Below are 17,671 nucleotides of genomic sequence, written 5' to 3' on the forward strand. Positions count from 1 at the left end.
ACATCGAAGACGTTAGAACTCTGACAAATTTTTTGAGGACTCCGGATGAACACCGGGAACTTCTTGTGATAAAAATATTGGAAATGTATGTCAAGTCTGAAAACGTTCGCAATATTGAGGTTCCACAAAATAGGGATAACCCTCAATCATCAGGTGATGTTTTTGGAGCAGTTTTATCCGAACAGGTTCCGTTTGAAAGAGTTTGGCAAGATCTAAACTTATCTCCACGGGCGAATGAGGAGCGATAATATAATTTCTCCCCAAGTTTACATAATCCACACGCCGAGTGGTAAATTTTAATTTTTCTTTGTATTATTATGTTTCTTTTTATGTATCATATTTGTATTAACACTCATATAATCCAAATAGGGTACCGGCCAGATATGAATTTTACAAGTTATGAACCAACGGACAGTTGGAATATGCCCAATTTTGATGTTTTGGATCATGGTGGTCCATCCGGGAGTCATCAGCAACTCGATAAGGGCTAGTCAAACTGCAACGGGTTGATCTCTATAATCTTGTAAAAACCCGTTTGCTGAAGGCGTCTTAACTGTACGGGGATGCAGTGGGTGGTCCCTAATGAACTCTCACAGATCATCTATATGTCTGGGTTGAAGGTCTAGGATAGACACTACCCATCCCATATGTGTGAAGACCTATGGTTGCCCTGGAGCAACAGTAGCTCTCGAGATGCAGGTCTGGGATGCACAAGAGGAAGCTCCATGACGATGTCTGTAAATTGAACAATATTAATTAAAGTATTTTTCTGTTTAATCGTTTAACATCTTTAAATATATTGCGATATTTTCTATATTAATATTTAATCGATAATTTTTCTATATTATTACTTATATATTTTCTCTATTATTATTTTATATGTTAGTTTCTTACATTTTTTACTAAAATTCGGCAGAATTTTATTTGAACTGTCATCTTTTTTCAGCTATTTTTGGGTTATAAGAGAATTACATAATTAATTTTCATGACTAATCATGATATATTTAATAACTATTCATATAAAAATACTTAGGTTGAAATATTTTCTATATTATTGTTTTATATGCTAGTTTCTTATATTTGTTTTACTAAAATTTGGGAGAGATATGTTTGAACTATCATCTTTTTTTCCAGACATTTTTGGTGTTATAAGAGAATTAAATATTTAATTCTCATAACTAATAAGATATTTTAGTAATTAATCATCTAACAAATACTTAGGTTGATAAATTTTCTATATTAATATTTTATATGTTAGTTTCTAAACACTGTTGACTAAAATTCTGTAGGGTTTTGTTTGAACAATCATCCTTTTCAGCTATTTTTGGGTTATAAAAGAATTAAATAATTAATTTTTATAACTAATAAGATATATTTAATAATTATTCGTATAATAATACTTAGGTTGAAAATGTTTCTATATTATTATTTTATATGTTAGTTTATTATATTTTTTACTAAAATTTGGGAGGGTTTTGTTAGAACTATCATTTTTTGTTTTCCAGATATTTTTTGGGTTATAAGATAATTAAATATTTAAATTTTATAACTAATAAGATACTTATATACTAATACATTAAATTCATAATTGAGTACTCTAACCGACTACAGAATCCTAAAGAGCACTAAAGTCACACTACTCTAAATGGCCATAAGCAAAGTCAACTACCATAAGCTAAAATTTATTATCAGTTTTACTACGCTAACAGGAACTACATAATAATTAAATGCACAACATAATACTAAAGGGCACTAAATAACAATAAAGTCACATATTATTATACGTACACCACTAAAATCACATATAACACTAATTATTAATAACATAACAATATATAATTTTTTTAATTTTTTAGCACATAAATAAACTAATCCGGATAAACAATAAAAAAATAATTATATCACAAAAAGCATACAACACAGTAAAAGCAACTAATTAGTACTTTATATACATGAGGTTTACCAAAAAGTAAGTCGGAATAACTCGATTTACAGTTTTTTGATTTGTGAAAAATTGATGATTTGACCACCGAAACGAGCAATAGAAGATATCCACTACACGATAATGCCTTAGATCTGATGTTAGCTTGCTAAAATACGGAGGGACACGATTTTGGAGGGGACGGGTGGGCTCTAATAGAGAATTTTGCATAAAAATAGGAGGTGGGGGGGGGGGGTACCGTTTTCTCAGTTCTGTCGAGAAAGATGGCCGGGCTATTTTTTATATAGGTATAGCGCATATACAAGATGCGCTATACCTACTTGTCTTTTCAACTTCAAGTATAGCGTATGTTGTATATGCACTGTACTTATATTTTGACCGCTATTTAAAATTCAAATATAACGCATTCGTTACATACGCTATATCTTTAACGGACAAACATGCCGTTAAGATATAAAGCATCAACCCATGCGTTATAAATAAATTGATAGTCAATTAATTTTTATGGTTTGAGTCCAAATAAACATTATGTTGGTTCCCGGCTCGTTTTTGTTCTCTTCAAAAACCATAGTGTCCTAAGTAGTGGGACCCAACATTACCCTATGTCAGCGGTCTAACCTATAACACATGGCAAGAACACCCATCAACTTTAGTTGGATGTGGGTCCCCCTCTATCTGTTTCAAAACACGGAGGCAGATAAAATATAGTACGACGCTTTGATTGGTCAATTTGTGGGAATGTGAAAGTGGTGGAAACTATTTTTCAAGTCTAGAATTTTCTACAATCAAACTCTATAAATCCAATAGAAAATAGGACCCAAATTTATTGTAAACTTAATAATAAAAAGGGAGAACTCCACGTTTTTCTTCTCCCCTTTCCAGGAATCATCAATAGGCTTTAAGAATTGAGGAGTCTTATTGTTATTCTCAAAGAATGAACATTTACTAACACTTCTATTTGATCAAAAGAGCCTTCTTTGAGAATTTGAACTAGAGATTAACCCCTACTTTAATTTCCTCAAAGAAAATGATAGTAAGATGGTGGGTAACAACATTCCAATTGACAGAGCTGTTTGTGAGTTCTTTAGTTCATTTGACATATGGGCTTTACATATTCAGCACAGCTGTTGCCGGTGATCTTTCCCAAACTCTGAGCAATTGTCTTTTCAAGTCAAATTTGGAAACAGATGATACAAAAAAGACTAACAGTGATGTGCCTCCTATCGTGCTAGTTCATGGAATCTTTGGTTTTGGCAAAGGGGTAATGCCCCTTTATCACATTTCCACATTTTCTCCTTCTTTGGGTTTTGGGTTTTTTTCTTTCTCCATAATATGAAGGTCACAGTTGTTTGTTCTAATTGCCACGTGGCCTAATGTATTTTGCTTTTTTAGAGACTGGGAGGACTTTCATATTTCGCTGGTGCAGAGAAAAAGGACGAAAGGGTTCTAGTGCCAGATTTGGGTTCGCTTACTAGCATTTATGACAGGTGGATGTTTCAGCTCAAATACTGCCATACTGTTGTCTCCTGTTCCTTTTTTTTTTTTTTTGAGCAACAATTGATGGATTTTAGTTTTCAGGGCTCGTGAATTGTTTTATTATTTGAAAGGAGGGCAGGTTGATTATGGGGAGGAACACAGTAAGGTTTGTGGGCATTCCCAATTTGGAAGAATTTATGAACAAGGTCAGAATCTTTTAATCTTCTCTTAATGTTGGTCTGAGATGAATTTAAACGGGGAACAAGGTCAGCGACGATTCATATAATCGACGCCAATTTGTTTGGGACTGAGGCGCAATTGTTGTTGTTATATATTTACTTAATTGCATTTCAATCTTTGTGAATTCAATGTCTAACTTAAACTTGCCACTTTTCTTTCCTGGCAAAAAAATGAAGCAGGACACTACCCCGAGTGGGATGGAGATCATCCTATTCATTTTGTGGGGCATTCAGCTGGAGCACAGGTTGTTCGAGTCTTGCAACAGATGCTAGCTGACAAGGTAAATTAATGCACAATTAGTTAAAAATATTTGACGCGTTAAATAATCTGTTCGCGGTTAACATTACGCTTACTGTGATAGGCATTCAAGGGTTATGAGAATACTTCAGAGAACTGGGTGTTAAGCCTAACATCATTATCTGGAGCACTTAACGGGACAACCAGAACATACTTTGACGGAATGCAGTAAGTTTCTCAACTTTTTTACTTGCTGTAGTTTAACCTTATTTGTCCATTATTGCCATGTGAACAATTGATGCTTTTATGCTATAAATTTGATCGAGTTGTGAGTTAATATATCTATACTTAGCTGTGACGTCAGAGTCCTAGATGATCTTCGCGTACATAGTACTTCAGGAGGCACACAATATGTAGTTACTCCATTATATTATGATAATATGCATAAAAACTACTGTCAAATCTATCATTGTTTTGTAGCTTTCTTTACTTTTATGTTTTTAACCAGTTAACTGAGACCTGTAAAACTGCAGTATTTACTGAATTTGACTGAATTCTTCGACAGACCTGAAGATGGGAAGTCCTTAATGCCCGTATGTTTGCTCCAACTTTGCCGCATTGGAGTAATAATTTATGAGTGGCTTGATATTCCCTGGCTGAAGGTCTATTACAACTTTGGCTTTGACCACTTCAGTATGTCCTGGAGGAAAAGTGGTATCCGGGGTCTTGTTGATTGCCTTTTAGGGAATGCCGGCCCATTCGCTTCAGGAGATTGGATACTTCCAGATCTTACCATCCAGGGGTCAATGAAGTTGAACAGCCACTTACGTACATTTCCGCAAACATACTACTTCAGCTATGCTACCAAGCGTACCACGAAAGTTATGGGTCTTACAGTTCCTTCTGGTGTTCTAGGGATACATCCTCTGCTATTCATCAGAGTCCTGCAAATGAGCCAATGGCGGCATCAACAAGATGTTTCTCCTCCATACAAGGGCTATAGGTTCGTGCCTATTACTCCTCTGTTTCAATCTACTTAGATAGATGAAGGTTCTTTATACTGCATGGCCTATTCACCTGAGTTTTATTTCTATTTAGTCAGCAAGATTTTGAAACTCTGTAGTGAAACTTTTCTCAAGCATTGGCTATTTTAATCGAGTGACTATGCGTGTTGAGCCTCGCTGATTTGCATTGAGATCCCACATCCAACCTGATTATATTATTTGGGGTTATTGTTGTTCATGACAAGTTATTGTTGATTGTTAGACTACTTCGTGGATTTACATGCATGGCTCATATGCAATGCGCTAAATTAGGGATTTTGTAGCACCACTTTTGATTGATTTCCAATTCTCCTAATTTTAGTGTCACCTGAAAACTTTCTGTTTAATCTCCTTTTGTAAGATGTGGATTTCCGTTTATGATCAGTTTAGAGTCACAAGTTTTAATACGTCGCAAAAATTTTAAAATCAGTAATTCAAATGCACCATTAAGTTTTCTCATTCAAGATTGTATCTTCTTAAAGTAATCATTGTATATGAAAGCAGTACAGATTCAATACAAACAATAACTAGTTTCATCATCTCATTGCTGTTATTTCATGTAATACCTGCAGGGATGAAGATTGGTGGGACAATGACGGTGCTCTCAACACCATATCTATGACACACCCTCGCTTGCCGGTTGAACACCCGAGTCACCTTGTTGTAAAAGATTCTGATTGCCAGCCCTTGCAACCTGGCATCTGGTAGGTGCCAGTCAGATTCTGCTCTCGTATTTGTTTAGCCAAGTTAATATCATACAGTACCTCTTCTAGTTCTGTGTCCATAGCCTTTAATAACTACACAGTCCTCATCATTAGTCTTCATTCATGTCCTTACTCCTTAGTATTCCTGGGTATTAAGAACGGCAAATGGCCAAATATACCCCTCTACTTTCGAAAATGGTCTAAGAATACCCCTCGTTATACTATTGGGCTATTTATACCCCTGCAGCCATACTTTGGGTTCAAATATACCCCTCATTTAAACGGAGGGACACGTGTCATCGTCCTGTTGGTCAATTCTAAATATCTCTTAATTAATTAAAAAGACATATTACCCATACCTGAAAAATAATTATTTTTTTTGTAAAAACTGAAAAAAACTGATATTATTTTTACTAAAAACTGAAAAAAATGAAAATATTTTTTTTTTCAGGTTTTACAAAAAAACTGCTTTAGAAAAAAACTGAAAAATATTTTCTAAAACAATGTTTTTGTAAAAACTGAAAAAAAGAGCTGAAAATCAATTTTCTAAAGCAATATTTTTTGTAAAAACTAGAAAAAACTGAATTTCTTTTGCTAAAAACTGAAAAAAAAACGAAAATATTTTTTTTTTCCAGTTTTTACAAAAATATTGCTTTAACAAAAGCTGAAAAATATTTTTTAAAACAATATTTTTGTAAAAACTGAAAAAAAAACAAACTAAAAAGCAATTTTCTAAAGCAATGTTTTTGTAAAAACTAAAAAAACAAATATTTTCTTTTTTTTCAGTTTTTAGTTAAAAATATTTCAGTTTTTTCCAGTTTTTAATTGCTTTAGAAAATTGATTTTCAGCTTTTTTTCAGTTTTTTACAAAAACATTATTTTAGAAAATATTTTTCAGTTTTTTCTAAAGCAGTTTTTTTGTAAAAACTGAAAAAAAAAATATTTTCGTTTTTTTTAGTTTTTAGTAAAAATAATTTCAGTTTTTTCTAGTTTTTACAAAAAAAAATAATTATTTTTCGGGTATGGGTAATTGGTCTTTTTAATTAATTAGGAGATATTTAGAATTGACCAACAGGACGATGACACGTGTCCCTCCGTTTAAATGAGGGGTATATTTGAACCCAAAGTATGACTGCAGAGGTATAGATAACCCAATAGTATAACGAGGGGTAATCTTAGACCATTTTTGAAAGTAGAGGGGTATATTTGGCCCTTTGCCGTATTAAGAATTGAGGTTTCAGAGAATTGGAACCTTGCTTTATGATGAGCGATTGTTATAGCCATCTTTTCCTTGCAAAAAGTATCTTAACTCAATGTGATCCTTTTTCTTTACTAGGATCTGATGTAGTATTGATCTCTTCTAATGGAATTCCCTATCAGAACTAATGATATCATGTGAAGGTGACAGTAGTTTTGTCTCCTTACTGATTTTAATAGATTTGACCAACCATCTATACTTACCTATATCAAAAAGATGGATGTTAAATTACATGCATTGATAGGATAATCATAGATTTCCTCTGTTAGTAGATTCAGATGTTTAGGTTATCTCTGAAAAATTGTTTCACTTGGCTGAAGAGCGAGTTCCAAGTACTTACAATTCAAAGAAATATGCTTACATTGTATGATCTTCCCTAAGCTTTGAGTAATGTATAGGAACTTATCCATATTAAAGGGATGTTTATATTGTCAAGAAACATTCCTAGAAAAGCAACTGTAACTGGTTTCGTCTTTATTTTTCAATGAACAAATTACTGATCTTATCTCTTGTAGACCCCTCATACACCGTATCTTGTTTATACTCGTAACTGTTTTTTATATAATTCTTTTAATATATAGTTCTTTTCACCCTTGTCGTTATGATTGCGTTCAAAGGCAGCAGCATTCATATTTCCTCCTATGCAGGTACTATAAAATTGTGGAAGGTGACCACATTCTTTTTGTTATGAACCGGGAAAGAGCTGGAGTTCAATTTGATTTGATCTACGACAGCATATTTGAGCGCTGCAGGAAGCATGTCTTAAGAAAGACTCCAAAGACTCCCAAACCAACATTCTTCTAATCTTTTACACATTGGCAAATATCTATTTCGCCTTTGAAATGGATTTTAAGGTCAATGTCTCTCATTGTTCTTTTGTATGTAATTGTTATTACCTCCATTGGCTCGTAGGCTTTCCGTGGGGAAATGTAAGTAGAGATTTGGTCCGTTGAACTGTCAAAAAAGATGAATTTAGAATTCCAAAAGAATACAGAACTTTCTTCTTTGACCATGAACTGCATGATTTCTTATTGTGATTGACTGATTTTTCATCTCAATATGGGAAAATACTCCCTAAACTTGTCTCGAAAACTCATTTATATATTCTAACTTTACGAGTGTCTTTTTACCCCTCTATTCTAACTCAAAGAAGAATTAATACCACCCTGAGAGGCGAGAGCTGATGGCAGAGAGAGTGTTTTCACTCCTTAAAACGTGACGAGATTCTTTAATTGGATAGTACACAATTGACTAGACTAATTTTGGCGGGCCTCTTTTCTTTTTCTCCTCCTTCACCTCAATCTTCTATCTTCACCTGCAAAACCAAGGGTGGTGCCTCCAAAGACTCCACCATTGCAGGTTCTCCAACTCCAAGATAAACCTTATTTGGTTGAAATCACTGACATGATGCCCAAACACTTTTGTGTCTCCTCTTTGAACAAAATTACATATTGGGTTTGCACTTTGCAGTCTCTATATATCCAAAAGAGGTCCACAAAATTAAATTTATATCCTTTGACACAGCTTAAGCACGAATTTCCCACATTACTAGATTCCTCTTGATTCAAAACTCTTGTCAAGAATAATAGGAAGGCTGCCATAGCAGTCGATCTGACTATGCTTGAAAAATATTGTTGTGGTTATTATTATTTCTCTTCTATGTTACTAAACAAAGTCAACTCTAGTTTATTTGGAAAAGAAATAAAGCTTCAGTGATTGATCATGGCAGATCTGTCATTCTCAGTTGTGTTAGTTTATTTGCACGGAAAGATCAGCTCTCACCACTAGAAACCAGATGGAAGCTAGCTGCCTCGCCTCACTGCCATAACAAGCTGTTAGGACTGAAAAAATCAGGTGTCATGCGTAAGCTAGCAAAGCAAACCTTGAACGACGATATATCAGACAACAAAAGAGAAATCTACCAAAAGAGATACAATCATTTAACGTGGTTCAGTCAATTGACCTACGTCCACGACGGAGATGGGCAATCTACTATAATAAAAGAGAGTACAAAATATCGAGAAAACAACCTCACGAAGAGGCAAACACAACTGACACACTAACACTTGTCCCGTAAAGTTCTTCCCCTAAACACGACTCTCAAACCTCATATGGCTACATTGTGGATGCTATTGAATGAGAAGGAACGATCCTCAATTTATAGAAGTTCAAACCTTTTCCTAGAAGAAAAAAAGAACTAGCCAAACATAGAAGAATTATAATTTCCTTCTACAAAAATGAAAACCCAATTATGGTATATGTTGCCCTTTCTTTCAAAAGATAGGAAACCAAATATGGTAAGAAAATCAGGACAACCCCTAACACAAACCACCATGATATCCTCTTTCACCACCAGAAGTGCGCATGCCTTCCCGTCTTACCATGAACGCCCACGACCAGTGGAGTTTCTTAGAAGGATTTCAAGAAATGTAGAAAGCAGGTAGAATAGGTAAAGACCCCCTCCCCCCTAAAATTGACACTTTTTAATGAGCATACACCTTAAGTGTACGTGATTTTAATTACCCCCTACGCTTACTTTTTCGGATGTTATTACCCCTAACCTAGTAAACCTTTCTATCGTGAATACACGCGCTGTATACATTTAAATGCTTGATGATGTGGCTGTACACGTTGGAATAATTAGGGTATCTAATTAGAATACCCGACCCGCCTTTAAAATTAATCCCTCAAATTTAACCCATCCCTTTTACCATCAGTTCATTTGGTCGATAACATAGAAAAACTAGGGTTTCTCACCACTTCATTCCCATCAATGACAGAGACGATTGTGAGTGCTTGAGCTTGATTTTGTGAGTCGATAGGGTTCTCCGTTGAGGTGCTGCTAAAAGCTAATGTGGAGGAGCTAAAAACTACTGGTTTCTTTGAGTCTCGCCAAAATTTCTATTGTTTTCACTCCGCATTTGTTAGTCTTATTCAACAACCCAGAAATAACAATGTTTGCTTGCTCAAAAAATGGAGGTTCATACCACTGAAAAAATCGACAAGAATTTGTCTTCGGATAAAGACTACATCCAAAGAATCGTCATCCAGGATTTGCAGTAGTCCATGCAACTTTTAAAGGAGTTGGCTTGCCACATCTATAAAAAACATTCATCTTCTTTCTTCCAAGTAAAAAAATGGTTGTTATTTGGGCAAAAAATAAGAGCCAAAATGGATGGAATTTGGATGGACAAAGAATGTGAGAACAACGAAAATGCTGAAGAATTAGAAAGAAGACAATAAATAGGGGTGAGAATAGGGTTGTTACCGTTGATGTCTTCATTTTTGGGGGAAAATGCATTTATTACCGTTAGGGATGGTTCTAGGATTGGGAAAAGAAAATATTCAACTGATGTGGCAAAAAATATACTCCCCACGCGCACTCAGCCATTTGAACCAACTTTCACTGCCATGTGGCAGGTTAGGGGGGTAATAACATCCGAAAAAGTAAGCATAGAGGGGTAATTAAAATCACGTTTAGTTAAGGTGTACGCTCATTAAAAAATGTCAAGTTCTGGGGAGGGGGGTCTTTACCTATTCTACCTAGAAAGAAATGAAAGTGAAAGAGTTAAATAAAATTGGAAAAAGGAGAGAAAAATTAAATTAGATGGTATCTGCCGCAAATCTGATGTGGCATCTGATGTGGCGGCATGTGTAATACACCACCAGCCTCAAGATTCGTGGAGCATTCTCGGGGTGATACTAATTCCACTTTGAATAAGAATAAGGGAGTAAAAAAGACACCTGTAAATAATGTGTAATTGAGTTTTTAGGACAAGTTTAGGGTAACTTATGTATTTTTCCTAATAGTTACTCAAGAGTATCTACATCAATACATAATATTTGATGTAATACGTAATAGAGAAATGACTGATTTGGCATAAGGACCTTCGTATTTTGAGTAATTATTTTTTTTTAAATATTTTATTTAAATTTTGAGGTTAAAAATTCTAATGAAAATGCTTTCCGGAAGTTTGTAAGGACCTTCGTAATTTGAGGTTAACCATTTATTTTCTTAACTGAAATAACTACCATGAGAGATCTAACAGACAATAGCTTAACTTCTTTTTTCCTTTACAATTTATAAGCACCCCCAAAACCTCAATTCACAAATATATATATCATCAAATCACCATTGATGATGGCAGCTAAGGCCAGGATTTCTGCAGCTATTTTACTAGTTTGCATTATCCTTCCTTTGCTAGCCTCAGCATTTCTTGATCATCTTCCTGAAGTTCTAGAACATGATTCTAGAAATAAAGATGTAACAATCCGTGGTGATAATAGTATTGTTCGTGCCAACGACAATGACTTCACTCTTCCTCGCTCACATGACAAAAAGAATGAAAGATCCTTAAGAGAAAAGAAGCATAAGAAGAAGAAGAAGAACAAGAAGGGAAAGAAATCACATAAAGATAAAACTTTCGATTTTGACCACTTATTTGGAGGAAACCAACAAGAAGGAGATGAATTTTCTCCTTATTTGCAACCATTTGATGTGCCTCAAACAACAGAAGAACATGAACCGGCAGAGAATTATGATGGATTACGTGAGGGATTTTACCAGAAAACGTGTCCTCAAACAGAGAATATTATAAGAAATGGCCTAATCAGGGCCTTTCAGAATGACTCTACCATTGCTGCTGCATTTCCTCGCCTTCTCTTGCATGATTGCTTTGTCAATGTAAGTCCTCGCCCACACTTTCCAAATTGCAAGTTCTACAATATTGATGCTTTTTATTCGGTCATTTAATAAAGCAAAGGTAAAAGATAACCTTTTAACTGTTCCTTGCTACAATTGTCTCCTACTTTCCCTTTGACCTTAATGGAGCTTTAATCTGAAGTATTAAGAACTGTAATTTTAGCTATAGTAAAAAAAAACAATAGAGCATCAAATTTGGATCTTTTTTCCTAAATATTTTGACACATGAAATCCACCTCATTCATCCCGGAGTTTTGGCGAAGTTTAAGGGAAAATAAGAGATGATTTGCTAATGATAAAAGTATGAACGACTTCAAAGCAAAATGGATGGTAAAATTGAGATATTTCGTACAGTAGACGAATAAATTCTCTTTTTAATAAATTACGCATATGATAAACCAATAATATTCTTGGGACCTTCAATATTTTATCTAGATTCCACCATTTCTTCTTAAATCAAAGTTCATGTATAATAACTCATACAATCTTCAATTCTGGTGGTAATTGCAACATATTAGTCTAACCAAAATCATGAATTTGATGTACAGGGATGTGATGGGTCGATATTACTAGATACAACACCTAGTGGTGCAAGAGTGGAGAAGTTAGCGGGCACAAATGGTGCTACAGTCAAGGGATTTGAACTCATAGACGAGATCAAAGCCGAGCTCGAGAGACAATGCCCTGGCATTGTCTCCTGCTCTGATATTTTGGTATACTTGTCGCGCGATGCCTTTGTTTTATCAGGCCTCCCCAATTACAACGTGCTCGCTGGTCGACGCGATGGCATGGAATCCAATGAAGCAAACGTTGTCGGAAACCTACCACTTCCTGGTGACACAGTGGATCAAATGATTGATCTTTTTCAAAAGAAAGGCCTAAATTCGGAAGATTTAGTTGTCCTAATTGGTGCACATTCAATTGGAGTAGCCCATTGTTTCAACTTCCTTTACAGATTGGACGAACCAGAGAAGGCACAAATGTTAGATCCTAGGCTTGCTGGAGTCATGAGATTTATGTGTGCTAACCAAATGAATACCTTACCTTTTGATCCCACAACACAGTACAAGATGGATTCTATTTTCTACAAACAATTAATGATGAAGAAAGGGTTGATTGAGTCGGATCAGATATTGGCTCAAGATATTAGAACGAGGGGCTTTGTGCAAAAGTTTGGTGATGATGAAATGGGATGGTTTGATAAGTTTGGTAAGGCTATGAATAAATTGGGAGCAATTGAAGTGCTTACTGGAAACCAAGGCCAGATGAGGAGACAGTGTAGAGCTGTTAACTGAAAATTGGATTAGTTTCTCATATTTTTTTCCCCTTTTCTTAAAAGAGCTTATAAAGCCAGCCAAAAGGTGTAAGAATTTGCTCATTTCAAGCAGCATCCTAGACAAATTAAAGCCTTGTTGACAAGAAATAACAAAATTTTACTTTCCCATATCATCTTTAGGAATTTACATATAATTACTTCCAACAATTAGGCAGGGAAATTGATGATTTTCCCAACTGCTGGCATGTGTATTTAGAGTGTATGGACGATAACTATATTTGAAGTTGTTCGAGCAAACAAAATCATACATTCTGAGATGTTAAAGAATGTGCATGACATGTATGGTTTCAACAATATAAAGTTATTGTTGAGGTTTTATTTTTAAGATGTAATATTCTTAAAATGAGGATGAATGGGAAATGGAGGGAAAATGAAATTTTGAGTAAAATTTTAAGTTTCCCCTCTTAACAATGAGACATTGTCCCATATTGGAAGTGGAAGACATTTTTGGTGGGTATATATATAATTGCTCTTCTTGTAGCTCTTAAAGAGTTAAGAAGAAAGCAAGCATCGCGCCGTCGTCGTCGTCGCTCGCTCGGCTTCGGCTGATTGATTAATTTTTTGGACCAAATTTATTTGTTAATAGTAAATATTAACGTAAGATTATCCGTATTTGTTGGCAGCCGGTCCCACCATGAAGTGCTTGCTCCACAAACATGTAATGCTTGCTCCACCATGAAGGGTGGACGTTTGGTCTTGCACTCCTTCTTGGCTGCTATATATATGAGCAGCAAATGTTGAAGAAAGATACTCAACTCAACATACAATTCGCTCAACAAATTGGCTATACATTGCATTCCTTCCTCTCAGAACTTCCATACGTTTTTCTGAGTATATACTCCTTCGTTCTGCATTGTTTTTTAACTTCAAACAAAGCAACTGTAAGTGTGATTTGCTACCGAACTTTGTGTTCGCCGAAACACTGGGGTTTGAAGTACCGCTACACCAGTATGTTATTCGTTCTATCCTGGGAGGAAATAATCCATTACCTTGGGTACTAGGAGGGGATTAAATTCCTTAAGGAAACACTGTGAATTCAGTGGGCTCGAATTTATTATTATTGTTTCATTACGTTAACTTATATTTTGCAGAATTAATATTTACAAATACAACAATATTGACCGGGAATAACAATCTTAAGGAATTTAATATTTATTTCCGTACTTGTGTTATTCTTATTATTCTGCAAACAAAAACCTTTGTGGTTTGTGTACTCCCGTTTTGGAGAGTTAAGCCTTCGTGGCGTTTTGTTGGATATTAAAATCTACGTGATTTTTACTCCAGTTTGAAAACGTGTATTAAACGTTTGTTTGTGTCATTCTTTTACAGAAAAGATGATGACTGAAAACGAAAACCAAGCTGTTCCGATGGCGACTGCCAACGCAACGACAAGCCGAACACCGGCGTTGGCACCGGCAGAAAAACCCGAAAAATTTTCCGGGATTGATTTCAAACGCTGGCAGCAGAAGATGTTCTTCTACTTAACTACGTTATGTCTACAGAAGTTCATCAAGGAAGATGTTCCTGATCTGCCGGATAAAACTCCAGATAATGAACGCTTTCTCGTGATTGAAGCGTGGAAGCATTCTGATTTTTTATGCAAGAATTATATTCTTAGCGGACTGGATGATAATCTGTATAATGTATACAGTAGCATGGAGACATCCAAAGAATTGTGGAATGCGCTTGAAAAGAAATATAAGACTGAAGATGCCGGGATGAAGAAATTCGTTGCCGCAAAATTTCTGGACTACAAAATGATAGATAGCAAGTCTGTTATTACTCAAGTCCAGGAATTGCAAGTGATTATTCATGATCTACTTGCTGAAGGTCTTGTAATCAACGAAGCATTCCAAGTAGCAGCAATGATTGAGAAGTTGCCTCCGTTGTGGAAGGACTTCAAAAATTATTTGAAACACAAACGAAAGGAAATGTCCCTTGAAGATCTCATTGTTCGGTTGAGAATCGAAGAGGACAATAAAGCTGCTGAAAGGAGAGGCCGTGGAAATTCAACAATAATGGGAGCAAATATTGTTGAAGCTAACAAAAAGAGGAAGAAGGCTTCTGGTCCGAAATACAACCCAAGCAAGAAGCGGTTCAGTGGAAACTGCTACAACTGTGGGAAAACCGGACACAAATCTACGGAGTGTCGTGCTCCGAAGAAAGACAAGAAAAGGGGTCAAGCAAACATGGTAGTAAACCATGATGATGTTGATAACTTGTGTGCCATGCTCTCTGAATGTAACTTGGTGGGAAATCCTAAACTGTGGTGGTTTGATTCAGGAGCCACTCGCCATGTTTGTGCAGTTAGAGAGGCTTTTGCTACCTATGCTCTTGCTGAACCCGGAGAGACAGTTTATATGGGAAATGCTTCAACAGCAAAAGTTGAAGGATATGGGAAGGTATTTCTAAAAATGACTTCTGGCAAGGTCATGACTTTGAACAATGTCCTTCATGTTCCCGAAATGAGAAAGAATTTAGTCTCTACTGGACTTCTTGTTAAGCACGGTTTTAAGTGCGTTTTTGTATCCAACAAGGTTGTAATTAGTAAGAATGGAATATTTGTGGGAAAAGGTTACCTCACCGAGGGCCTTTTCAATCTAAATGTAATGGTTGTTGAAAATAATAATAATATTTCAGCTTCTTCTTACTTACTTGAGTCAAATGATTTATGGCATGTACGTTTGGGTCATGTCAATTATAAAACCTTGCGGAAAATGATTAACTTGGAAGTACTGCCCAAGTTTGAATGCGAAAAATCAAAATGTCAAATATGTGTGGAATCTAAGTATGTTAAACATCCTTATAAGTCAGTTGAAAGGAATTCAAATCCTTTAGACTTAATTCACACAGATATTTGTGACATGAAGTCAATACCATCTCGCGGTGGAAAGAAGTATTTCATAACTTTTATTGACGATGGTACTCGATATTGCTATGTTTACTTACTGAATAGTAAAGATGAAGCAATAGACACATTCAGGCAATACAAAAATGAAGTTGAAACGCAACTTAACAAGAAAGTAAAAATGATAAGAAGTGATAGGGGTGGTGAATATGAATCTCCTTTTGAAGAAATATGTTTAGAATATGGAATTATTCATCAAACAACAGCCCCTTACACGCCCCAATCTAATGGGATTGCGGAAAGAAAGAATCGCACATTAAAGGAGATGATGAATGCGTTGTTGATAAGTTCTGGTTTGCCACAGAACTTGTGGAGGGAAGCCATTCTTACGGCTAATCGAATATTAAATCGAGTGCCCCATAGCAAAACACAATCCATTCCTTATGAACAATGGAAAGGAAGGAAGCCCAACTTGAATTATTTTAAAGTGTGGGGGTGTTTGGCAAAAGTGTAAGTTCCTAAACCCAAAAGGGTAAAGATAGGACCGAAAACTGTTGATTGTGTTTTCATAGGATATGCGACAAATAGTAAAGCATATCGATTTCTGGTTCATAAATCAGAAAATCCCGACATTCATAATAATACGGTTATAGAATCAGATAATGCTGAGTTTTTTGAAAATATATATCCGTATAAAAAGGAATGTGAGTCGTTTGGTGAAGGATCTAAATGACCTCGGGAAGAAACAAAAGAAAGTACATGTAATCAGGAGAATCCAAGACGTAGTAAACGTCAAAGAACGTCTACTTCATTTGGACCAGATTTTGTGACTTTCTTATTGGAGAATGAGCCTCAAACATTTAAAGAAGCTATGACTTCTTCGGAATCATTGTTTTGGAAAGAGGCAGTCAATAGTGAAATAGAATCCATATTGAACAACCATACATGGGAATTGGTTGATCTTCCTCCTGGAAATAAACCTTTGGGTTCTAAATGGATTTTTAAGAGAAAAATCAAAGATGATGGCACTATTGATAAATTCAAGGCAAGGCTCGTAGTCAAAGGGTATAGACAACGAGAAGGTCTAGACTACTTTGATACATACTCTCCAGTTACAAGAATTACGTCCATACGGATGTTAGTAGCATTAGCTGCAGTGTATGGTCTTGAAATTCATCAAATGGATGTTAAGACGGCCTTCTTAAATGGAGAGTTGGAGGAAGAAATTTACATGGAACAACCTGAAGGGTTTGTGGTTCCAGGTAAAGAAAAGAAGGTATGTAGACTTGTTAAGTCTCTTTACGGACTAAAACAAGCACCCAAACAATGGCATGCGAAATTTGACCAAACAATGTTGTCAAATGGTTTTAAGATAAATGAATGTGATAAATGCGTGTACATTAAAAATGTTCCAAATCACATAGTCATTGTTTGCCTATATGTGGATGATATGTTGATAATGAGTAATGACATTGCCAACATAAATGCTACTAAGCGTATGCTCAATAGCAAGTTTGATATGAAAGACTTGGGAGTTGCTGATTTAATTCTGGGAATTAAGATCAATAAGACTCCTCAAGGTCTGGCATTGTCACAATCTCATTATATTAAGACAGTACTTGAAAAATTCAAGCACTTGGGCTTTAAAGTTGCAAAGACTCCAATTGACGTGAATCTTGCATTAGCAAAGAACAAAGGCCAAAGCATATCACAATTGGATTATGCTCGTGTATTGGGATGCTTAATGTATATCATGAATTGTACACGACCAGACATAGCTTGTGCTATAAGTAAACTGAGTCGATATACGAGCAATCCAGGCCAATCTCATTGGATGGCAATGAAACGAGTTTTGGGATATTTAGAACATACCCAGAACTTTGAA

The 17,671-nt window shown here is 35.5% G+C and overlaps 2 protein-coding genes across 2 annotated transcripts; both read left to right on the forward strand.

Moving 5' to 3' along the window:
• Nucleotides 1-2,745: 2,745 nt before the first annotated feature.
• Nucleotides 2,746-7,958, forward strand: LOC104112911 (uncharacterized). The gene is made up of 8 exons (XM_009623252.4): nucleotides 2,746-3,203; nucleotides 3,335-3,429; nucleotides 3,521-3,624; nucleotides 3,838-3,938; nucleotides 4,020-4,123; nucleotides 4,461-4,898; nucleotides 5,511-5,642; nucleotides 7,548-7,958. Exons 1-8 carry the CDS (start codon nucleotides 2,970-2,972, stop codon nucleotides 7,702-7,704), a joined length of 1,365 nt encoding a protein of 454 aa, XP_009621547.1. The 5' UTR covers nucleotides 2,746-2,969; the 3' UTR covers nucleotides 7,705-7,958.
• Nucleotides 7,959-11,005: 3,047 nt separating this feature from the next.
• On the forward strand, nucleotides 11,006-13,205 carry LOC104114182 (peroxidase 57-like). The gene is made up of 2 exons (XM_070187864.1): nucleotides 11,006-11,584; nucleotides 12,151-13,205. The coding sequence occupies exons 1-2, from the start codon at nucleotides 11,039-11,041 to the stop codon at nucleotides 12,895-12,897; spliced, it is 1,293 nt and encodes a 430-aa protein (XP_070043965.1). The 5' UTR covers nucleotides 11,006-11,038; the 3' UTR covers nucleotides 12,898-13,205.
• Nucleotides 13,206-17,671: the final 4,466 nt, after the last annotated feature.

This window comes from Nicotiana tomentosiformis, chromosome 11, assembly GCF_000390325.3.
Source record: "Nicotiana tomentosiformis chromosome 11, ASM39032v3, whole genome shotgun sequence".
Taxonomy (NCBI): domain Eukaryota; kingdom Viridiplantae; phylum Streptophyta; class Magnoliopsida; order Solanales; family Solanaceae; genus Nicotiana; species Nicotiana tomentosiformis.